At 34.6% G+C, this 26,198-nt stretch overlaps 1 protein-coding gene across 2 annotated transcripts in view; it reads right to left on the reverse strand.

Annotated features, from left to right (window-relative positions):
* The window catches only part of ATF2 (activating transcription factor 2), a 122,415-nt gene that overhangs the window by 12,364 nt on the left and 83,853 nt on the right, over positions 1 to 26,198 (reverse strand). For both annotated transcript variants that reach the window (XM_037849244.1, XM_037849243.1), the window contains 3 exons: positions 20,213 to 20,299; positions 11,588 to 11,737; positions 5,678 to 5,884 (listed from right to left, as the gene is read on the reverse strand). In XM_037849244.1, the coding sequence (XP_037705172.1) occupies positions 5,678 to 5,884; positions 11,588 to 11,737; positions 20,213 to 20,299 (444 nt within the window). The remainder of the gene's footprint in view (positions 1 to 5,677; positions 5,885 to 11,587; positions 11,738 to 20,212; positions 20,300 to 26,198) is intronic.

The following is a 26,198-nucleotide window of genomic DNA, read 5'->3' on the forward strand; positions in this document are numbered from 1 at the left end:
GGTAAGACCCTTCTATTCTCACACTTTCATTACTTGATTCATGTCTGTCTCCTCTGCTAGACCACAAATTCTTTAAGTGCAAGGATAACGTCTTCTTCATTGTTGTATCCTCAGTGTCTAATACGCGCCTTGCACACAGTGGATGCATAATGACAGCATGAATAATAAATATCATTTCCATGGTGTAATCACAATGCCCTTTTCTATAATCTCTCATTTGCTCTTCATAATAGTACTTATTCTATTGGTTTGGCAGTTGAGGAAGCAAAGGCTCAGATTTCTGAGAAAGGAGAGTATGGAATCATCAGCACCTCTTTTCCCTCTCTAGAATATGGTTAAAACTGAGGAAAAAAAAGGGAAGATGGTTATATCACAGAAAAAATCTTTTTCAGGAATTAAACACATATTGTATGGCATCTTCCAATTGTTGCTATTCCTCCCCATTTCAAGTGGTGAATACTGAAATAAAATACTGTTGGGCCAGCAAGAATAAAAGATTTAATCTCATTCCCTATACATCAATGGACCAAAAAACAAAATCTTTTCCACATCATTAACTTATGAGTGAAAATCCTCATGTATTTAGCTATCAAAGTATGCTTCTAAACATATTGAACTTTTACTCCACAGACATTTTTGCAATACCTGAATTTTAAAAGCAAAATACACAATAAAATTTCCAAGTTTTATCTACAGAGTAATTAAGGAGCTACTGTTAATAAAGGAAATGTGCTAAAAGTGTAAACAGAAAACTAACCCCCAAAATAAGTATACTTGAAAGACAAAGCCATCAACAGTTTAAAAACATTTAAAATAAAAGAAAATCAGATATTACCTTAAAATATAATAATTTTTAACTAATAACATCTAATTCTTGGTCTAGATTATCATAAACGCCTCTACCTCTAACAAAATCTGATGAAAAGACAACCTTTCCTCATGATGATTTTAGAAACCTAAAACATGATTAAATTCAGTGAATGGGGCAATAAAGTTTGATAATTATTATTTTCCTTAAAATCTAATATGAATTTGTAAAAATACGAGCAATCACACTTCAACACTTGTTAAACCTTTTATTGTATAATATATAAGTAACCATGGGTCATTACTGTCCACTACACTGATCAGCTAAGCCTGTATGTCACATGAAGGATTATTAAGGAAATGTAGGATTGATGAATGTTTCCACATAAAGTAGAGTTTTAATTATTTCTTTGACATTCAATTTTCTTCACAAGTCATTCTGTTCTTCACAGTTAACAGTTTTGCTATTGGCAGACTGAAAGAAATTTTTTTTCTCTCTGAATCCACTATAAGCATGTTAACTCTTCAGACTGAAAACTAAAATGTCACTTTAAAAAATGTTTTTTAAGAACTTTATTTAAATAGAAATATTTAGAAATTTGTACTTAAATTTGTTTTAAGTTAACTTATGTGAACGCTCACATTTACATACTAAAAAGAAACAAAAAGTTAGGGAAGAACCAAGCTGCACATCACTCAAGGAGGTCATAGTGCAAATGAATGTTTCATAATTAGAAGCACTGAATCTTAAGTTATCTGGGATAAAGAGGAATAAAAATGACTTGTGTTTTCTTGTATATTATCATTCGGTATTTATCCTTACAGATGTGTGATCTCGATTAGATTATGCTGTGGACCAGTCCCCAACTCCTTCCTCACATGCTCAAACTTTATAGATTGTAAAACAATGAGTGTATCGATAGTCAAGGTGTAGAAACTCTTGAAAGCCTGGAAAAATGTCACTTACTTTTTAAAAATGTATTTTATTTGACAAATAACTAAACAAAAAAAGTAAAACCATATATCCACTTGAAACAATAATATCAAGTCACAATGGAAACACGCTTTCTAAGTTGACTATCCCTGCTTCCCAAACCCTTTCCCACTGCTATTTACATCTTTGTACATACCATTCCTAAATTTTTACTTATACTTACAGAATCATTTCTATGCTGATTTATATACCTACACACTTGCCCCTCTAATTATAAACCCTTTATTGGTGAGAATTATGCTACCCATTTTAATATGCAATTTGTTTTTACTTTATTCTGAACTACTTAAAAACTTACAGGACAGTTACCAACATAAAACAACCCCCATACAGAGAACAACATACACCTACACCCCCAGATACCCAGATCTACCTATTTTAACTTTTTGCCATATGTGCCATATCATTCGATCTATCCATCAATCTGTCAATCTATTTAAGAATCCATTTTTTGAACACAAGTGTAGGTTGTATACATCATGCTCCTTAAACACTTAATATAGCATGCACATTTCCTAAAAACAGGGATATTCACTTATGTAATCACCCTATGTGCAGTTATTAAGTTTAAGAAATTTAACATGGATATAAAGCTTACAGTCTATATTTTAATATTTTCTTATGTCCCCAAAATGTCCTTTTGGGCCTTTTCTCTGACCTACTGCATTTAATTGCCATTGTCTCTTAAGTTGCTCATCCTTTTTTTAAAAATTGTGGGAATATATATATATATATATATATATATATATATATATACACACACACACACACATCAATTTTCCCATCTCAACCACTCCCAAGCATATACTGAGTCAGTAGGATTACTCGTATTTACACTGTTCCACCACTTTCTATTACTAAAACTTTCCCATCTCCTCAAACAGAAACCTTACATCCACTATGCATTAAATCCCAATTCCCTTTGCCACCCCACCCCAACCCGTGGCACTACCTGCAGTCTAATTTCTGTCTCTGTGAGCTTGAATATGCAACTTACTTTATGCCCATGACAACACATTAGACATTTCTCCAGAAATGCCTTTATTCTTTTTTTATTTTTGCAGAAATATTTTAAAGCAAATCTCTGACATCATATCATTTTACTTCTTGATATGTTGGTATGCATCTCTAAAACTAAGAACGTTATCTTAACCCAAACAAGATGCCATTATCACTCAGTTTTTAATGTTAAAAAACACTGGTTTTACTTGTTCTGTTTGTAATTTGGGTATTAACTAAAACTCCGGTTCAACTACAGAGCTTAATTAAGTGATTTCCTGAATTCAACTTCATTTAAAAGTCTTATGCTTCAAAAATGTGTCAGCTAATTTCTATCTAGAAAGTAAATTTTTCCTTTTATTCTTATCAAGAAAATTCTATCCAAATTAAGAAGTATAAAAGGCATACTGTTATAATAATGACATTTTGAACATAGTTTGTATGGAGGAGAAAACATGATCATGAAGTAAAAGATTACATTTATTTCATGTATTGAACTTCCCAAGGTTTTCTAAAATAATGAAGCACTGTTGCTATTAATAGTGGTAACCATGGCTACAGTATAATTAAGGAAATATCAATGTCATTAAAGCTGTTAATACTGCCATCCGTAACTTGGGTTACAGCACAAAAGTGAATGAACCTGAATTCCAAGAACACCCTGTAAATGATATCATACAGTTTTCAAATATTTTCACTTCTTAAACAAGGAAAAGTAAGTCAAATTACAAAGGAAAATACTGATAAATTTGTCTTATTAAAATTAAAATTCTATGTATGAAAAAATACTTCCATTCATTCTAATTTGACTGACGTACACAGCAACCCTGAGAAGTAAGATCAGCAGGCTTTATTATCCCTATTGCACAGGCAAGACAACAGAGCCTACCAGGGATTATTTGATGTCATACAACTATAAAACAGCCAAGCCATTCTGATGAATGTCTGTTAGTTAAGAATAAAAAAGAACAAAAATAGGCACACATAAATCACTGTTAGTGTAATATCAATATTTGAAAATTTAAATAATGACAGTTGATCTTCTAATAGACCTGGTTTAAAAAAATATAAATAAATTTGTACCTATAACAATTTTATTCTAGAGAGAAAAAATTCACAAGCCTTTTCTAAAAAACTGTGAAAATAGTTCTTGGCTAAGAATTAATTTATCAGATGACAATGATAATATAACATTTCTTAACCTATCCTACTATGTAAGTACATATTTGAAGTTTGTATGATCTTTAAGGTATTTCTAAACGATTAAAATAAAATGGTTAACAATAAGTCCTGCAAGATAATTCATTTTTTTCCAACACTACCGTATCAATATTCAAAGCAAAATAAAGAGTTTTAAAAGATGCCTACCTCACATGTTAAAAAAATTAAGTTATAAAATTTACATTTGGATAAATGCTATGCCTGATATGAAAAACTTCTTCCCAAGCATTTACACAGACATTTATATTGGTAACAACATCTTTACAGAGACCAAGTGTCGTTGTCATCAATTATGATTATACAAAAAGATTCATTTTTAACTGAGAACAGATAATTCAGAAGACTGACTATGTTAATAACAACTACAATTCATTATTATCAAATTTCTAGCTCATGTTCATCAACTGGTAGTTAAGAAAGATTCTTCTGGAAATCTTCAAAAACAGAACACAAAACAAACAAAAACAAAAGAAAGGAAATAGACTTTGTGCTGCCTGATACCATCACTGGAAATCTTACCATGGGAGTCAAAGACTGATGGAGAGTGGGCCTTAAAACCTTTGTACCCCATGAATTCCTAAGAATGTATCTGAGGCACACTGGCAGGGCAGTATGAAATGATTTGTACCGCCACTGGCCATATTGTACCTGTTCTGTGGATAAATAGAGTCCTTCAGTTTCCAAAGCTGTCAATCTGGCACCTTTCACGAGCACTATATTCACTTTAAATAAAACAAACAAAAAAAAATTTATAATTAAAAGAACAAAATAACTTAAAAACAAAAAGTGCTACTGAAGCAACTTTACAGTTGTGATATAAACCAAAAAATAAACCAGGAAAGTAAAATATCAGTGCTATTTTTGAATTTAAAAAATCTTCATTTGAACTTTATATCACAACTTTGTAAGGTTCAGGCCAGAGTGTTCAGGTACTTTTGTGCTACACTTAAATTTCTTCAGTGTATCAGTGTTGACAGCTTTATAGCACTTCATTTCAGCATCAAGTAAGGTTTATAAAACTAGAATTTTAACTCTCAGAAAAAGGAAGCAAACTGGAAGGGCCTAATGGTCCTGCATTCCTAGCATTTGCCAGAGCCCTGAGGTCTCTTCCTGAAACCTTGGCAGAGAATCCAGGTTTAGCTGTCTCAGAAATGTGGCAGAAATACACGGAGTCAACAAGCTGGAAAGTTCCTAATAGGAGTGTGAGAAGAAGGGGTGATAAATGTGGCCCAGGAAGAGGTTTAGGACTTCCTAATAGCCAAAGCCCAAGGACTTTGAGTGGTGGCTGATATGGTGCTACAGCTCGTGACTGTAAATGAAATTATAGTGGCCAGGAAAAGTCCCACACATAAGCAGGACTTGGACCCCGTTTCTAAGAAGACAAATTCCCATCTCCTTTGAAAGAAGAAAAATCTTTGGAATGAATAAGTAGCAAAACCCTCAATAAAATGGGGACTGCCAAGGAGGGCACTATCACTCCAAAAATGAAGGAAAACAAAACAAAACAACACACAAACAAATTAGAATTTACTACAGATTCAATATGCACCCAATATTATGTCCTAAAATGTATGGATGGCTAAACAGAAATAATAGGGAAAAGCTAAGTCTGCAATATTAAAAATAATTAAACAAAATCCACATATAGCACCATACCTGCAGTTGACCATTTAATGAACTCAAGTCTTCTGCTTTCTTCTCTAAAGACTGAACCCAGACTTTCCTTTTTTGTCGGCATCTTGAAGCTGCTGCTCTGTTTCTCTCTAGAAACTTCCTCCTTTTTTCATCAGGATCTTCATTAGCTGCTCTTCTTCGACGACCACTTGTATTTTGGGTCTGTGGAGTTGTGTGAGCTGGAGAAGCCTATAAAAAACAAAAATGGAGGCTTGTTATGTTTGTATCTAGTGAATGAATTAACAAAGGCAGTAAAGGGTGGTATTGAGGGAGAGCTGCTATATTTTCTAAATCTTGAATATATCAATATTTTGGGGCAACATGAGAGTCATTCTGTGATTTAACTCCTTGAAATAAATGAGCTATGCTGTAACAAGATTCTCATTAATACACTGTCACAGTGAATGCATTCTTTAAAGTATATAAAATATGAAGAAACTGAAGTTGCAGTGTAATTTATCATTTATACATCTTAATTTTTTCCAAGTGTACTTTTTAAGAGACTTATGGTATTATTCAATCCTTTGAAAACTATTGGTTATGTTATTAAATTAAAAATTTTAATAACTTCCTATTTAAATTCACTATGGGAAACCATGTTTTCTATGCTATTTTTGAAATAAAATATTCTATATTAAATCTATAAGTTTTCTTTAAAAATTAGTGTCTCTAAAATGAAGGACTAGAATATGATATACTTCGTAGTCATGAACATATGGCATTGCAGGAAGCAGGCAATCAACAAAAAATTTTTAAAGATTTCCAAAAAGATTTTTTAAAATCATAGTGTTTCTACCTGAAAAGGAATATAAACTCTAGTTATCTACATTTCTGAAGAATATAGGCATACTTCATTTTGTTTCTTTTTGTTTTTTTTTTTTTTTTTACAAATTGAAGGTTTGTGGCAACCCTGCTTTGAGCAAGTCTATTGGCGCCATTTTCCTAACAGCATGTGTTCACTTTGTGTCTCTGCATCACATTTAAGTAACTCTCACAATATTTCAAACTTTTTCATTATTATTATATCTGTTATGGTTATCTGTGATCAGTGATCTTTGATGTTACTACTGTAATTGTTTCGGGGCACCAGAAACTACACCCTTAAAAGATGGTGCACTTAATTGATTATTGTTTGTGTTCTGACTGCTCCACTGACCAGTCATTCTCCACTCTGTGACACAACAATATTGAAATTAGGCCAAATAATAACCCTACAATGGCCTCTAACTTTTCAAGTGCAAGGAAGAGTTGCTCGTCTCTCACTTTAAATAAAAGGCTAGAAATGATTAAGCTTAGTGAGGAAGGCATGTCGAAAGCCAGGACAGGCAGAAAGCTAGGCCTCTGTGTCAGTTAGCCAAGTTGTGAATGCAAAGGAAAAGTTCTTGAAGGAAATTAAATGTGCCACTTCAGTGAACACACGAACAATAAGAAAGCGAAACAGCCTTATTGCTGTAATGGAGAAAGTGTAGTGTTCTGTATAGAAGATCTGGGCCTAATCCAGAGCAAGGCCCTAATTCTCTTCAATTTTATGAAGGCTGAGACAGGTGAGGAAGCAGCAGAAGAAAAGTCTGAATCTAGCAGAGGTTGGTTCATGAGGCTTAAGAAAAGAAGCCATCTCTGTAACATAAAAGTGCAAGGTGAAGTAGCAAGTGCTGATAGAGAAGCTGCAGCAAGTTATCTAGAACCAGCTCAGAAAGCCAATAAAGATGGCTACACTAAACAACAGATGTAGATGAAACAGCCATAGCTAGAGAGGAGAAGTCAATGTCTGGCTTCAAAGCTTCAAAGGACAAAGCTTCTCTTAGGGGCTAATGCAGCTGGGGCCTTTAAGTTGAAACCAATGCTTATTTACTATTCTAGAAATCCTAGGGCTGTTAAAAATTATGCTAAATCTACTCTGCCTGTGCTCTATAAATGGAAGAAGGCCTGGAGGACAGTACATCTGTTGACAACATGGCTTACTGAATATTTTAAGCCCACTGTTGAGAACTACTGCTCAGAAAAGGGATTCCTTTCAAAATGTTACTCTCATTGACAATGCATGTGCTTACCCAAGAGCTCTGATGGAGATGTACAATGAAATTAATGTTATTTTCCTGCCGGCTAACACATCCATTCTGCTGCCTATGGATCGAGGAATAATTGTGACTTTCAAGTGTGATTATTTAAGAAATACATTTCATAAGGCTACAGCTGCCATAGACAGTGATTCCTCTGATGGATCTGCGGGAAGTAAACCGAAAACCTTCTGGAAAGGATTCACCTTTCTAGATGCCATTAAGAACATTCTCCCAGGAGTGTAAATCTCCCTGGCACCGTGGGACATGACTCCTGAGGATGAGCCTGGACCAAAAGGGGTGAGCAAAATGAAATGAAAAGTAAATTTTCAGTGGTTGAGAGATTTCAAACAGAGTCAAGAGGTCATTCTGGAGGGTAATCTTATGCACTATATAGAATTCCCTTTTTAGTTTTTAGTGTGTTAGAATAGCTAGAAGGAAATACCTGAACTGTCAAACTGCAAACCAGTAGCCTTGATTCTTGAAGACGACTGTATAACTATGTAGCTTACTCGGTGTGACTGTGTGATTGTGAAAACCCTGTGGCTCACATTCCCTTTATCCAGTGTATGGGCAGATGAGTAGAAAAATAGGGACAAAAATTAAATGAAAAAATAGGATGGGATGGGATGTTTTAGGTGTTCCTTTCACTTTTATTTTTTATTTTTTTGGAGTAATTAAAATGTTCAAAAATTGATTGTGGTGATGAATGCACAACTATTTGATGGTACTCTGAACAACAGATTGTACACTGTGGATGACTGTAGGGTATGTGAATACATCTCAATAAAACTAAATTTTTTTCTTTTTTTTTTAAAAGAACATTTGTTATTATGGAAGGTCAAACAGGAGTTTAGAAGTTGATTCCAACCCTCATGGTTGACTTTGAAGGGTTCAAGACTTCCAGTGGAGGAAGTAACTGCAAATGTGGCAGAAATAGCAAGAGAACTAGAATTAGAAGTGAAGCCTAATGATGTGATTGAATTGCTGCAATCTCATGATAAAACTTGAATGGATGAGAAGTTGCTTCTTATGGATGAGCAGAGAAAGTGGTTTCTTTGAGATGGAATCTACTCCTGGAGAAGATGCTGTGAACACTGTTGAAACAACAGCAAAGAATTTAGAATGTTACATAAACTTAGCTGATAAAGCAGCATCAGGGTTTGAGAGGAGTGACTCCAATTTTGAAAGAAGTTATAATGTGGGTAAAAATGCTACCAAACAGCACTGCATGCTACAGAGAACCCTTTCACGAAAGGAAGAGTCAGTCAAAGTGGCAAACTTCACTGTCGTATGACCTGCTTTACTGTGATATTTGCTTTATTGTGGTAGGCTGGAAACAAACATGCAGTATTTCCAAAGTATGCCTGCACTGCATTCCTCAGAAATATCAAAGTTGTTGTAACCATCTATAACATTCTCAGAACTTAATCTATTGAGTTTGTACATAAGTTAAAATTTCAGGTTATACAGGAGCTCAGTTCAAATCAAATCTATTTACCATAGCAAGGAAAATATATAATGTTAACAAAGAGTTATGGTTTGGTTTTTATGACAAGTTGGTAGTATTTGACAATAATCAAAAGAGCACTAAAATGTGGGGAAAGGGATGTACCTAATCACCAACGGTGGGGAAGGAGAATGGTGCAGCCCATCTGGAGGGCAGTGTGGTGGTTCCACAGGAAGCTAAGCATGGGGTTGCCATATGGTCCTACAACTTGTTTACTGGGTATATACTTGGAAGAACTAACAAGAGGGACATGAATGGACATTTGCACAGTGGGACTTATGGTGTCAATATTCATGATTTGCAGTGGATGGAGGTGGCCTAAGGGTACAACAACTGATGAAAGGAATGGCAAACTGTAGTGTATATATACAATGGAATACTGAGCTGCTACAAGAAGAAGTGAAGTTGTGAGGTGAATGGACATTGAGGACAGTATGTTGAGTGAAATAAACCAGAAATGAAAAGAAAAACATTGTAATTCTTCACTAGTATGGACTAACTATAATGTGCAAACTCTGAAAATTGAGTCTAAGAGCATAGGTTATCAGGGGAAGACTTATTGGAAAGGTTCCTGGATTGTAAGCTCTTATAGCAGTTACATCTATTCCTGAGTTGTAATGATTATTTCTAAGTTCTGAGATGCTGACCTCTTTGTGTACAAGCTGGTTGGTCCCTGGAACTTTGGGTATCTGTGTGACACCTGACTCAGAGCCGGAGTCTGGAAGCTATGAATGTCAGCATTACCCCATACAGCAAATGAAAAAGGAGATCAGACTTCAATTAGAGATATACCAAATGGAATCAGTTAGGACTAAGGTAAATCATACTAAAGGATAAAGGATGATACTGACAGTGTTTTTAAAACTTCAACCTCTTCAAAGGAAGAGATGTTTGTTAGGTGCAAAATCTATATTTTTTGTAACACATTATATAATTTAGCTTGTATGGTCAGTTATTCCAACAACATAATTACATGGAATGTTGAATAGGGAGTGAAATCTGGTTGGTTTGTATAGGTTAGTGTGAAGCCTCAATACATCCCTGAGTAATTTTGGCAGAGAACCCTCGATCTCGGCACTTGCCTTTATGAAGCTTGTTACTGCAAAGGAGAGGCTAAGCCTACTTATAACTGTGCCTAAGTCTCCCCAGAGAACCTCTTTGTTGCTCAGATGTGGCCTCTCTCTAAGCCCACTCGGCAGGTGAAATCACTACCCTACGTGGGACATGACTCCCAAGGGTGTAATCTCCCTGGCAATGTGGAATATGACTCCTGGGGATGAGCACAGACCTGGCATCATGGGATTGAGAATATCTTCTTGAACAAAAAGGGGAAGCGAAATGAAACAAAGTTAAGTTTTAGTGGCTGAGAGATTTCATATGGAGTCGAGGTCACTCGGGAGGGTCTTCTTATGCACTATATAGATATCCCCTTTTAGTTTTTAGTATATTGGAATAGCTAGAAGGAAATACCTGAAACTTCTGAACTGCAAACCAGTAGCCTTGATTCTTGAAGACAACTGCATAACTATGTAGCTTACATGATGTGACTGTGTAATTGTGAAAGCCTTGTGGCTCACCCTCCCTTTATCCAGTATATGGCGAGTTAAGTAGAAAAATGAGGACAAAACCTAAATGAAAAATGGAGTGGGATGGGGGGGAGTGGAATGCTTTGTGTGTTCTTTTTTACTTTAACTTTATGCTTATTCCTTTTTGTGTATGGCAATGAAAGTGTTCAAAAATTGATTATGGTAATGAATGCACAACTGTATGATGGTACTGTGAACAACTGATTGTACACCGTGGATGATTGTATGGTATGTGAATATGGCTCAATAAAATTGAATTTAAAAAAAAGCATTACAAGGAAAACTTTGCTTTCCTCAGTATTGAAGTCTAATATTATTTTTCTAGCTAATTTTTCAAAGAGGCAAGTCACAACTCCAAAGTTTCTCAATAAAGCAATGGAGAAGTTTCTTCAAACTGCATTTAATTTCACTGTTCTAGAATCAATGGGAAAAAGTGTTTTCTTTAAAGTGTATTGATGGATATTGTGCCATGTCAGACCAACATACATAGATACTCACAGAAACATTTATGGGATGTCCTGAACAGTAATAATTGCTAGACTATTTTTAATGTATTTTTTTTAATCAATACTTTTACCATGAACTACCTTTTCCAAATGCTTTTGATACACTTTTGGAATAACAATATGACTAGAAATATTTTTTTCCAAAGTACATAGAGTAGTCATTTAAAATACACTGTATATGTTTTTAAGGAAGACAGTAATAGAGTGCTGAATGATAAAATCTATTCACATACCGGAGTCTCTGTAGTAGATGTGGCTGGTTGTTGTAACGATTGTGGTCGAGATTCCTCTGATTGAGTCCTAACCAATCCGCTACCATGACCTTTGACAGTATCTCCATTAGTAACTGGAGGATGTTGCTGTGTCAAAGCAGCTTTTAATCTCTGAAATACAAACAACATTTTAAAGAAAGTTCCCTGCTTTCCCCTCAAATCTAACTCTCAACATAGTCCTCAGTTAACCAAAAAAAGATATTTATTAAGCAACTCATAAACACATTAAGCTTGAAAATTAGTTTTGATTTATCATATTTCATTGCATTCCTAACATCACTATAAATATCAATAAGATAAACAACAGGACCTTTGGAAACCTTCCCTGAGTCTTTTTGTCTAGTATTACTAGAGGATTCTGTATTTTGCTGTTCCTAATCAATTTTGGGAAATGAGTGAAAAATAAAAACACTTTTGATTGAAAATAACTAGTTTCATTCAATTAAAATAAGGGGCACAAGTTAATTATCCTGTATACTTCTACCTATTCTTTTTCATCCCATATACATTTCAATCTTTTCATGCTCTGCCCAGGTTCCAAGACCTAAATCTTTTCGTCTCCCAGATTTGGGCCCATTTAGTCTTGGCTTGCAGGTTTGTTGGCAAGTACTTACCTGGATAATGACCCAGTGCCACTTTTTAGGCCACTATGTAGCCTATCACACTGAACCTCCTTCTAGAACCTACAGCTGGGTTTCCTACTTTAGGTCTTCCTTGTCCTCAGTGGCAGATCTATTTCTAAGTCTCTCCTTTCCATGTGTTCCATTTTGCCAGTTAACTGAATTGTACCTGACCTCACTTTCAGAGTATGATGGATCTAGTGTTAGAATGAGAGCCTAAACGTTTATGGTTCCTCTTTGTAAAGACATAATTTAGATGAAATTTATTATTTTATCAGCAAAAGTTTGTCATATGTGATTATCTTTTCTCCCCAACCAGACAGTAAGCCCCTTAAGAGCAAAGATTGTCTAATGCCTCTTTGCATTCTTTTAGCAATTGATACATTGGTTTGTTACACATGTAACAGGTGCGCAACAAACGTTTGCTAATTGACAGAAACCGGCTTTAGTAAAAAATGTGATGTTTGGGGTTTTTTATTATTATGATCTGTGACTATGAAATATTTAGCACAAAATAACATACTGTGGAATCTTAGTGCTGAAAAAAACCTTGGAGACCTAAGAGACCTGGGACTACTATCGCTTATGTTCTTAGCAACAGAGATGTAGTCTTTGAGTCTGAAATAAAGTTTCATCACGAAAATCTGGTTCTGAGATACGTCCATTATATTTTCCTAAGATCCACATTCAGGGGCATATTTGGGGGGCTATAAAATATAGATAGGAGAACTGTGTTGCAGTCTATCCAGTGCTTCCCAACTTCCTAGAAGTAAATAATCACCTGGGTGTATGTATTAAAAACACAGATTCTTTGCACCCTTTCCTTTCCTCCTTCTCCAGCTATAGCAGAAAGGTATGAGTGAAAGAAAAGAGCTTTTGAAATAGGCTTCCAAAAATTCTGGTATCATTGCTTTCATTTACTTCAACTATGAACAATTTAAACAAACTCTACAACTATTAAAAAATTTGTGATTTCTCTATTTTCATCTATGCATTTCTGCTTATCTTCTATTTTAAGTGATCTAGATCCCTTAGTAGCTAAAGTATATATGAAAAGGTCACCAGGATTTCAACTGAGGCAATAATTATACCTGGGACAAGGGTTTAATGGACATTTTCTCTCTACTCCTAATCTTTGTCAGTTATGGGTATGACTTTAAAAAGGAAATCGGTGGTTTAAAAAAAAAAGCTTTATTGTGGTATAAGTTACATACAATAAAACTAACTCTAGTGTACAGTTCTATGAATTTTAACAAGCACATACAGTCATGTAACCACCCCACAATCAACATATTTAATAGTTCCATTAATTCCCTGGAAACTAAGGATCTGTTTTCTGGCTCTATAGTTTTGCCTTTTCTAGAATATCATATAAATGAATTCATACAGTGTATAACTATTTGAATCTGGCTTCTTTCCCTCAACATAATGTATTTGAGAGTCACTATATTGTGTAATGAGTTCTTCAATGAGCTTTTAAATAGGATAGTATTTTCATTTACAGATTAGGAAACCAGAGATCATTTGCCCAAGGTCATAACACTATTATGCTATTCAAATCCTGGATTTGAATCCATATCTCTTTAATTTCAAAGTACACAGTTTTTCCATGGCTCCATGTTACATATATTATCCTTGGTCCTACCAAAAAGGACAGAGAAAGATCAAGGGAAATAATCTAGAGCTAGACAGTTTAAGTGCTTCAAAAAACACCACAAAGGATTGAGAATGTCGTCTTATGCCACAACTGCTAAACCATATCAACCTAGGATCAGGCACATTTTCTCCCTCTTTTCTGATAGACTACTTTATGAATTGTAAATGGCACCATATATGTAAAATTCTAGTATCTTTGCTGATTAGTATAACTAATATATTGTGAAGTCTTTTAACAACCTCAGAAGATACTTTAGGTTCAGAAGTTAACTCTGCTACAGACCATCTGTGTGACTTTGAACAAATCATTTAATTTCTGAGTCTCAGTTTCCTTATCTGTGAAACTGGAAACGATAACTTCCTTGCAGGGTTGAAGTTTAGACATAATATGCAAAATTGCCTGACTCATAATAGGATTTCTCAATTGTGAGCTTCCTATTTCTTCAAAAATGGTTATTGAGTCCTCTAACTTCTTAGCACAGAGGTGAAGCGGGTGCCAAAGAACCGGGAAAGTTCCTATACTTTTGTATTTTCAAAATGTACTTAGCGGTCATCTTAAGCACTGATTTAGCCCCAGACATATTTTATATATAAAATATGTTCAAGACCACATAATACTCTGCACATCTTTCAGATTCCAGATAAAAGTCCTGGCTCCTTCCTTTTACCTCTTTTTTTGAACCAGATATAACCACAGTAATACTAAGATAGAGGAAACTGGGATCTCGTAACTGATGAGACAATGTGGAATTGGTGGATTAAAACAGAAATGTGATGAGTAATTTCTAGTAGTTGGCTGGAATCAAATAGGAATACTTAGGATAAATGATCAAGAGCCGAAAGCAGAAAGAAGGTGTTGGAAAGAATGGGTCATGTAAACAGAATAAAGGAGGAGAGTGTGGGGAGGTGGTCACCATGTATTTATAACTTATAAACAGAATGTTAGGCATCAGATATAATGAATAGTACCTATTCTATAATGCTAGGTTGAGGCTTTCATTTCGGAATATAAAATGTGCATAAATATAAACAGAAGTTGAGATTTGGAGCTTGGTTAATTATGTATCAGTAAAATATTTTGAGGTTTAAGGTAGAAAACACCACTGAATTGAAGAGCATTTAAAGTTTTATAGTGAAGAGCTTAACTCTTAGAGTTAATGAAATATAGTAACTGCACATAGGGGAGTCTGGAGTACATAAACATCACTCTCTTGAATAATCTTTAGTAGGGCAAGTTACTACCTTGCAGAGCACTTAAAGGCAGCATCAGTATTCATTCATTACCTTCTCTTGACTGCCCTAGGGTATACAGTATGCATCCAGTGAGGAATCTCTAATGTTTGCTCCATGCTGTTACACTGATTATAATGTGTCTGACTTGGAAAGTGTGCCACTGGGTACAAAATGCAAGAAAGGATTTTAAGGGTTAATTAAGGCTGCTCTGAACTGCCTTTAAGTTTTTTCTTTAACAATATCAAAAATACATATATGCTTAAAAGGCAGTCACCCTGGGTATCATTCATATAAATTTTATAATTACAATATAAGGATACTTACAAACCACCCCCCCCAAAATATATATATTAAAAGGATCTTTTAAAGGAGGTCAAATACTTGGTTTAAAAAATTAATGTAAAGAAATATAACACATTTATTTACAATAGAAGTTTGGAGTTAGCATAGATATTGCAAGTCACTTAGTCCAATAACCATTTTACAGATGTAGAAACTAAAGGCCTAAGTTACTTACAAGAATCACAGAGTGAGTTAAAGCAGAGATAGGACTAGAAATTCTGTTGAATCCCAGTTCAATGAACATCATTTAAACAAAAGCTTTGCAAACCAGAGCTTTTGTTTAGTATTAAGTATTCTAAGTATATTAGTAGTCAAAAATTGATTATCAGACATTGGTCGGCCAATCACTAAGATGATGATTTCTCTTAAAAGAGAAATTGAATGTAAGTGAATATTCGGCATTCAGAAATTAAATAAGATTAAAGTGTCCATATTCTTCAACATCTACAATAAAATCTAAACGTAATTTAAAATTTAAACTAAAGGTGTATATTGTTTTAAAGAAAACAAGGATATCTTTATTACTGTTATTTTGAAGAAGCAGATTAGTGTGCTTCAATGTCTAATGTTAATATTTAGCAATGTAAAGTTCAACTATTATATTGAAAAACTTTATTTCTAAGAGGGTTACAGATTGTATCAATTAATTAAAAGGTGAATAGTTTGTTGTGTTGACCAAACATTAATTTTAAGAGGTAATCTGTTAAAATAATTTGCTATTCAAGTTCTATATTGCTATATGCTGCAATGTTGAAAACCAATTTTATCACATCTGTCATAACTTGCAGGAACAAAATACTCCATCACGGTTCAAAGAAAAAAGATAATGTTCTCTAGAAACAATTTATGAAAAAGTCAGATCCATATTTCATATGTGCCACAAAACCTCATCAGAGTAATAACCCTCCTTCTCCTGGGTGTTATCCTACCATCTGCTGCTCTATTACTTATCTTTATTTTGCAACTAATTAACAGCATAATCTTCTAAATTCAGCAAGTTAATTATCATTATTGTGGTCTTTGCAGTATCATCAGTCCTCATGAAGTCTTGTCTCTCCACCCCCAGAGAACACACGAAAATGAAGAAGGTTGGGAGAAGGTCTGTTTCTTTGGAGTGGGCTCATTAGGTGTTTGCTGATTAGCTTGGCATGCAGAGGCAGGTCAGAAAAATTCTGCTGAACATGAGGTTCCATGCAGGGCCGAACCAAGTTAATGTAGGTTTCTGAACACTTGCCAAGATGCCCTCCGTCAGCTCTCAGTAGAAACCCCCTGCAGAAAACCTACCAGTTACCCACTGTGTGCAAAGATATTTCTTGGTTTGTCACACAAGTCTTAAAGGAATGATTCTGGAGGATACTACTTAAATACTTTACCAAGACTTCTTAACTACTCCTAGATGATTAACAATTTCCAATTCATAAGAATTAATTTTTGATTGAAAATACTACATAAGAAAACTGTTCTACTAGAAAAGCAACACAGATGGCAAATATCAATGGTTGTTCATGTGCTTAATGGCAAACAAAACCCTTAAACCTAAAAAATTTGGTAACATCCAGTGGTATTTTGCAGAAAATAGCAGATCCTAGGTATTTTTCTGTAGTATTAGAAAGTACTGGATAATCCTGTATTTGTGGACTCCCATACCCATTAAAAAAAAAAAAAACAAAACATAAAAAACAAACCAAAAAAAACCTGTCTGAAAATTTCCTTAGCTGAAGGGAAAGATCTCATTTCAGTGTTTGTAGTGCACACAGACACAACAAACACAATGTATACCAAGCATCTTCCTGAAGCCCTGGGCTTCTGAAAATCAGGACATCACAAAAGCATCCTTGGTAATCTTAATATACAAAGTAAATTTCTCTTCAGCTATAGTGTGCTCATTCTTCAGTGTTTCAATGCTGCCATTTCTCTTACATTATTTTAAGCATAGGTCATTTCAGCAGAATCACCACTGTTACATTATTCATCATGTTATTAACACATTGTGACCACGAAGGTTAAACAGATCCTTGAGAGAGATGCAGAATGCAACAGGGATGATGTATAAATATTTTCAGAGTTGAAGACAACAACAACAAAAAAATAAAATCCAACTGAAGAAGTAAAAGAAAAAATTACTAGTTTTAGTGGGGAGGAGAGTGGTGTTGCAGACTTTGGCAAATAGCCAGAAGAATTATTTAATGTGTAATGTGAATCTAAGGGATGTGATACCACCCATTTGGAGAGCATCAATTTGGAGTTCTGTCATTGCTGGAGGAAAAAAAATCAAGCCCTGTGATTACTTAGCTGGTCATTAAGAAATCTCCATGCACTGGGATATGAATCCAACTTGCTTTACTGTGGATGATACATTGCTTTTTTGTCTATTTTTAGCCCCTTGGAGCTTAAAGTAAATCATTGACACTGACATTTTAATTTTAAGTTTAGAAATAATCTGTACCTATCTGGAATTTTATATGCTAACAATGCCTAAGATTAAACTGCCACACAGAGTAACAGAATATCCTTGGACTCCAATTTAAAATGTTTAATTAAGAAACTGATTTGGTTCTGTGCTTTTTTAGTTGGAAGTGCTAAGATAATCTTACAAAGCTTCTAAATAATATTGAAATATTTAAGGAAACCAAGCCTCATACTATCTGTAAGTTTAATTAAATTTAACAGTTCTTAAAGTACCTGGGAAAGTTTGTTAGACAATTGACGTATTTATGGAGAAAACAGGAGATAGATGCACTTTAGTGTATTTATCATTATTTATATTTTAAGCCTTTTAAAAGTGATCATTATAATCAGAATTAGTTAAATAATAGCAATCAATAGAGTTGTTAAATGAGGCTGAGGCAAAATATATGAACATAATTTAACAGATGTCTGAGGTGTAGATAAACAAGAATACGAATATATTGCTAATAGTTGAAGCTAGGTGATGGGTACAAGAATAGTATTTCTGTTTACTTTGTATATGTTTGAAATTTTTCATACTGAAAAGTTAAAAAAAAAGGGAAATAGACTAATTTCAGAGTCTTTTATTTATACAAAACAGGAAAATCTTACTATCTCAAGGACAATCTTTCTTACTATCCCAAGTAAAATAAGCAATCACCTAAATATGGTCATTTTACATTAACAAAGTTCTAATAAGAAACTTATTTGGATTATTAAATTTAAGTGGGTCAATCTGTGACTACCCACACTATTTTTGGGTCTGCAACCAAAGATTATTTTTCATTTAAAAATCTATGAAGACTGTAGTTTTGGCATTTTTAAATATACAATTATAGAAAATACTTTGGTTCTTACTCATTTAATTTTCTGGTGACTTAAAATAAAAAGTTATTCAGTGAAGTGTTAGTTTAATAGCCTCCAGAAATATGTAACCAAAAGTATTTTTTTAAATGTGATTTGTTCCTTTTGAATTAATTTGTAGGAAAAAGTCCACCAAATATGTAAAAATATTTTTAGATCCAGTGCACAAAAATATTATCCCTTTAATTCCCATTTCTGCTCTACTCAGTTCTCACTGCATGGCAAATGAAACAGAATTTTTCATTATAAAGTGTTTAAAGTAGGAAGTATAAAAAACATCCTCAATGAAGCTTTTGCTATCAAGTGAATAAGATTCCTCTCAGTATTTCCAAAGCTCTCACATGTGAAAAATTTTCCCTCAGATTTTTAGGTTCCTCTTTTAACCACAATCTATAATCAGCTAATTTTTATGATCCTCAGCCAATTATTATTCAGAGATAGTGTGTGTTATTTTTCAAAAGGTATCATATGCAAATTTCAAACAGATTATTTGCAGTAATAGAGGACAGTAGCAAAAAATTTGAAGCCTTGCAATATATAACAGCTTTATGTTGTATATATTTATATTAATACAGTGCCTAGAAAAGAACTGAAGAAAATAATAGATGTCTAATAACTACCTTTTGATTTCCTAAGAACACATTAATTAATTGATGTTAAGAAGAATTAGTCCAGGAGTGTTTTAGATAGGAGAAAGGAGAATTACACCAATCTAAAGAAAAACAAGAAAACAACTTCAGGTCTTCCATCGAGAAAATTAGAGAGTTTATAGGATCTGGGATTAAGAGAGATACCAGAAAACAAAGTTTAACCCCTTTATTTTATACATGAGGAAACTCTCTCAGAAAAGTTACTGTGTTTTAAGTAAAAGTAGTGGTTGGCAGAGCTAGGATTAAAATTAAAATGCATGTATCCTGTCTCCTAATCTATAGTACATCCTTTAAACAACAATTTCTTAGTGTCTCAAGTACAACATAAAAATATGTTGTACAACAATTATATACTATATACTTAGATACTATGAAGAATTCTTATTAAAACTGTTCTAATTCATATCACTAAAAACAAAGCAGCATGGCCTTCAGATTATATATATAGTATCAGCTGTAATACTCCTAGCCACCATCAGGAGGAGAAAGAGCCTGTTCAAAACTCAAAGCCAAAAAACAGAGACAGACCACAAGTGACAAGAACTAGAACTTTACCCCCAATCCACTCATTTATTTTAAAGTACCACTACCAAAATCACTATCTAATGAAAGCTTTTCTTTTCCAACTTTCCTGTTTCTTCTTTAGTGTAATACAGTCCATAATTCTATAAAACGTGATATAAATTGTGCATTTGAGGCAGGTTGTAACAGAAAAAAAAAATTGATTCAAAACAGACCCAAGAAATTTACAGAACAAATAAAGCCTTGCTTACCATTTTTGCTTCTGACTGTACTGGCTGAGGGGAGGAAGGACCTGGGATTCCTGGGACACTAGGCACCATGGTGACTGGTCGAACAAGCTGTGAAAAATACATTGAAAAATAATTGCTAGATAATATATTCAAAATGAGATTTGTACTTTATTTGTACAATGGCTGTCATAATACTCTATTTGACTTTAGAATCAGAAAATGGTAAATTTACCTCTAACTGATTGCATCTCTACACCGAACCCTTACTGATCTTTTATCTTGATATATTTCTTGCAAGCTGTCAACTTCTCTGAGAAACTTTCACTATTTCTTTCTTAATGGTTCCTTGTATAGAAACTCATAATATTCAAAGTGATTGATGCACAATCTCTCAGAGACCGGTTACACTTCATATTAAATTTGCAAGGAAAGAATGTCAACACTTGTGACAACTAGGCATAAAAAAGAAATAATTTCAAACAATGAACTTTGCTATTAAATTTTCTAAGATATAAATAAAAGTTCTTTGGTATATTAATATATTACATAGTGATAAAGAAAAGCTAATAACTTCTAATAATTTCTCTGATAACAACAACAACGATAATAATGGAACAGATTTTTCCATTTTGGTTTTAGCTTTTTTTAAACTTAATATTAGGACTGAGTGGTTATGGTTAGGTGTGACTTTTATTGGCCACACCAAGCAACAAACCCAGATTTGGAAAGTGCCCCTTCTACACAACCTACTCTCAAACTACAGAGAGAGAGAGAATGATACGATACGTAATGAAGTATTAAAAATTGGTAGATCTGGGTATCTGGGTTGGGAGACATATTGGAGTTCTCTGCATGAGGTTTGTATTATTTTTACAACTGTCCTATAACTGGAAATTATTTCAAAGTAAAAAATAAAGAATAAACAAAAATTAAAAAGTTAAAAAGACTGAGTGGTTACTTATTGTATATCTAAAGCATATCTCTTTTCTCATTTCAAGTTGCTTTCATCAGTTACATTTACAAGGGTAATCATATAATCTCCATACATGGCAAGAATATTTCCCACCTCTATAAAATATACTCAGAAAAGAGTAAGTAGTCACTTTATATTTGAATCCTTACGAATTCTAATATATTTTGAACAACAAAGTTCCATTTGAAAAAGACATTATTTTCCAATTACCTCAAACAACGCTAATTTTGGACGGTTAGGTCACTTGGAAGCATTAAGTTAATTAAAAAAAAGTGAAACTTGAACATTAATTTTAGCAATATTCCTGTATAATCTCACTAAAAGTATTGGACATTATTGTAAGTAACGCTTTTAACATAAATTTAAGATGCTATATAGTAAATTGTTGTATTGTACTTGTTGGGAATTAAATCATGCCCCCCACAAAAGTCATGTTCAGATCCCAATACTTGGTCCTGTGTGTGTGAATCCTTTGTAAAATGAACTTTTAAAAAATGTTATATTATTTAAGATACTGTATTTATTTAAGATGTTATATTTTTTAAAATATTAGTTAAGGTGTACTGAAACTGAATGAAGATGGGCCTTAACCCATTATGCCTGAAGTCCTCATAAGCAAAGGAAAGTGGACTTAGAAGGAAGCCACAGAGGGCAGCCAGAGCTAAAAGCCGCAGGAACCTGAAAGAGAAAGGAGACGGTGCCACCATGTGCACTGCCATGTGACAGAAAAGCCAAGGACCAAGGATCTCCTACAGTTAGCCCTAGAATGCCACAGTCTTCAGGAAGTAAACACACCCCTTGTTGATGCCTTGATTTTGAACTTCTATCCTCAAGAGCATAAGCTGATAAATTCTCACTGCTTAAGCCAACCCATTGTATGGCATTTGTTTTAGCAACTGAGAAACTAAAATAATACTAATCACCAATATCTTTCTACAAGGTAAAAGAAGAAACTATCACATTATATGAATCAGTATCTGGGGCTCAGGGGTAAGATTTCCAGAAAAGAATAAAAGACAGATACAGAAAGTGTTATATTGTAAATAATTTAGATGGAAAGAAAATTAATGTGCTCTGGGAAATAGTGCTACTTGTCTCAAAAAATGGCCCTAATGATGAAAACTTGGATGCTAAAGACACATTTGAAGAGTATGAATTAAATTGTTTGATGAAATGTGAGAATAGGAAACAAAATGTAATTTCTAACTTAAATTAGAATGTGCTTTGTTCACTAAATTATTAAATATTATAAGAAATAATTATTTTGGCTATGTCATTAAAATTTATAAATTTAAGATTCCCCTCAAAAAACTTTTCTTTGGGATCCTCTCATTGGAAAGTGGAGAATGTCTATTATTTTAGATTGTTTAGATTTTAAATGCTTGGGCCATCATAGGAATTCTGTAAACCCAATTTGACCATAAAATATCAAAGAAATCATTTTGTAAACAGTTTTTACAATGATTAAGATACCATGAAGCACATACTTGACAAGTATTCTAGTTTAAATGTATTTTTTAAAAATTAGAAATCTGAAGATGGCAGCATAGAGAAGCATGGAATTTAGTTACTCCCCTGGAACAACTAATAAACAAACAAGAACATTAAGTAAAATAATCTGGAACAACAGCTGAGGGGCAACCGTGACTGTCCACACATTGTACACCAACCTGGATTGGGTGGAAAGGCCAAGATCACATATTAATATCTGTAAGCAAAAACTGCGGAACCACGCCGGGAGCCCCTTCCCCCTACAGCAGGCTGAGCTGCAGGAACTCACTGTGGGAGAAAGCAGCATTCTTGGAGTGAGCAAATATGGCTCAATCCAGATCCAACTGGGGTTTTAATTAACAAATGTGGACTGCTGAATACAAGCTACCAACAAAGACAAGCAGCAAAGTACCCTGAGGTCACTCCCAGTGGAGAGGAGGTCGGGCTGATGGAGAGGAAAAAATTTAATTAAAAAAAGAAAAAAAAAATACAGAAACTTTTATAGACTGACCTTAGAGAGCTGGAAAACACCTGTGCCTGGGAGGGGGAGCCCAGACGACCAGGTACTCTAACTGACTGAGAGCGAAATGGGGGGCCGTGGATTGGCTCTGAAGAGGGGCTTTCTTTCCCTTTTTCTCTCTCTCAACCTGAATGGCTCAGTGGAGCCTGAGCCCTTTTCAGTTCACAGCACTCTGACCCACACAGGGGGAGTTGGCAGGGTGAGAGAGACAAAGAAACTATCAAAATACAGAAGACAGCTTCCTAGGGGGTTTATCTTCCCTAAGAGGAAGGAGGTGGGGCCCAGCTCAAGCACCTGCCCTCCCCTCAGAACTCAGACCCCAGGGCCTGGGGGAAACAGTCAAAACAGATACAACCTAAGTTAAGAATTAAAGGGGCCACACCGCTTTATACCAATCTGGAGCAACAGGCTGATAGGTGCCACCTCCTGGGCAGGTTAGGAAAAGCACAGCAGCTAGAGGCCTCACAGGAAAGTCTGTCAATTTCTAAGACAGACCATCAGTGAGACTTGAAACTGAATATAACCCCATTCTGAGACCCGAACCCATTGTGGTCTGGGAAAATCTGATTGGGGTAACCAGGTCAGCCAGATGTCTAAACAACAGAGGAATACAAACTACACTGGGAAGGGCAGAGACATGGCCTGGTCAAAGGAACAAACTTATACCTCAATCAAGATACAGCTGACATACTGTTTCACTTTAATGAAACAGTCAATTAATGATTTTCAAAGGAATATGCTAAATCAAATCAAAAACCAAATCATCAAGTTCAGGGAAGATATGGCAAAAGAGATGAAGGATACAAAGAAAACACTGGGCGAACATAAGGTAGAAATTGAAAGTCTGAAAAAACAATGGACAGAATCTATGGACATGAAAGGCACAACCTAAGAGATGAAAAACACAATGGAGACATTCAACAACAGAGTTCAAGAGGCAGAAGAACACACTTAGGAACTGGAGAACAAGACACCTGAAATCCTGCACACAAAAGAACAGATAGGAAAAATACGAGCAACATCTCAGGGAACTGAATGACAACATAAAGCACATGAATGTATGTGTCATGGGCATCTCAGAAGGAGAAGAGAAGGGAAAAGGGGCAGAAGCAATAATAAAGAAAATAATCAATGAAAATTTCCCATCTCTTATGATAAAAAGACATAAAATTACAGATCCAAGAAGCACAGCCTACCCCAAACAGAATAGATCTGAATAGACCTAGGCCAGGACACTTAATAATCAGATTATCAAACATCAAATACAAAGAGAGAATCTTGAAAGCAGTGAGAGAAAAGCGATCTAACACAAACAAAGGAAGCTTGATAAGACTATGTGCGGATTTCTCAATAGAAATCATGGAGACAAGAAGGAAGTGGGGTGATATATTTAAGATACTGAAAGAGAAAAACCACCAACCAAGAATCCTGTATCCAGCAAAAGTGTCCTTCAAATATGAGGGAGAGCTTAAAATATTCTCTGACAAATAGACAATGACAGAGTTTGTGAACAAGATACCTGCTCTACAGGAAACATTAAAGGAAGCACTGCAGAGAGAAAGTTAAAGACAGGGATGAGAGGTTTGGAAAACAATTTTGGGAGATAGCACAGCAATGTAAATACACTGAACAAAGATGACTGTGAGTATGGTTGAAAGAGGAATGTTAGGAGCATGTGGGATATCAGAAGGAAAGAGGAGAGATAAAGACTGGGACAGTATAACTCAGTGAAACTAGAGTGCTCAACAATTGTGATAAAATGTACAAATACGTTATTACATGAGGGAGAATAAATGAATGTCAACCTTGCAAGGTGTTAAAAATGGGGTGGTACTGGGGAAAAAATACAATCAATGCAAACTAGAGACTATAGTTAACAGAAACATTGTATTATGCTTCCTTTAATATAACAAAGGCAATAAATATACTGAAGCTAAATGTCTATAAGAGGGGGGTATAAGGGAGGGTTCTGGGACTCCTGACATTTGTGATGGTATCTGACTCTTTCATTATACTTTAATTTTTTCTTTCCTTTTTGTTGCTTTTTAGCTGTCATATTTTTATCTTTCTTTTTCTTTTGTTTCTCTACCTTCTTTAACTCTTCCTCCTCCTTTGTGGAAAAATGGAAATGTCCTTATACAGACAGTGGTGATTGTGGTGAATGCAAAAATACGTGATTATACAGGGAACCACTGATTGTTTACTAAGGATGGAACGTATGGTGTGTGAACAAAACCGCCTTAAAACAAAAACAAACAACAGGATGAAGAAGAAACCTTGAGGGAACTATATTAAGTGAAATAAGACAGACACAAAAGGACAAATATTGTATGCTCTCACTGATATGAACTAATTATAATATGGAAACCCAAAGACATGAAATATAAGTTACCAGGACATAGAATGAGGCTAAAAAATGGGGAGCAGTTGCATATTATAGCCAGAGTGTTTAACTAGGTTATGGAAATGGACAGAGGTTAACTAGGTTAACTAGGTTATGGAAATGGACAGAGGTGACAGTAACATGTTATTGTGAGAATAACTAACAGTGCTGAATGGTGTGTGAATGTGGTGGAAAGGGGAAGCTTTGAGTCATGTATGTCACCAGAAGGAAAGCTGGAGGTTAAAATACGAGAATGTATAAAACAGTGAATCTTGTGGTGGACAATGTCTATGATTAACTGTACAAATATTAGAAATTTCTTTCATGAACTAGAACAAATGTATGACACCATAACTAGAAGTTAGTAATAGAGGGGTATACAGGGAAAAAATACATACCCATTGCAAACTATGTACTACAGTTAGTAGTATTTTAACATTCTTTCATCAACTGTAACAAATGCACTAAACCAATACCATGAGTCAATAATGGAGGGGGTGGGGTTAGAGGTATGGGAGGATTTGAGTTTTCTTTATTTTTCTTATTTCTTTTCTGGAATAATGGATGTACAGCTGTATGATGGTACTGTGGGCAATTGACTGTGCACATTGGATGACTGTATGGTATGTGAACAATCTCA

The sequence above is a fragment of the Choloepus didactylus genome, chromosome 9 (genome assembly GCF_015220235.1).
Source record: "Choloepus didactylus isolate mChoDid1 chromosome 9, mChoDid1.pri, whole genome shotgun sequence".
Classification (NCBI taxonomy): domain Eukaryota; kingdom Metazoa; phylum Chordata; class Mammalia; order Pilosa; family Megalonychidae; genus Choloepus; species Choloepus didactylus.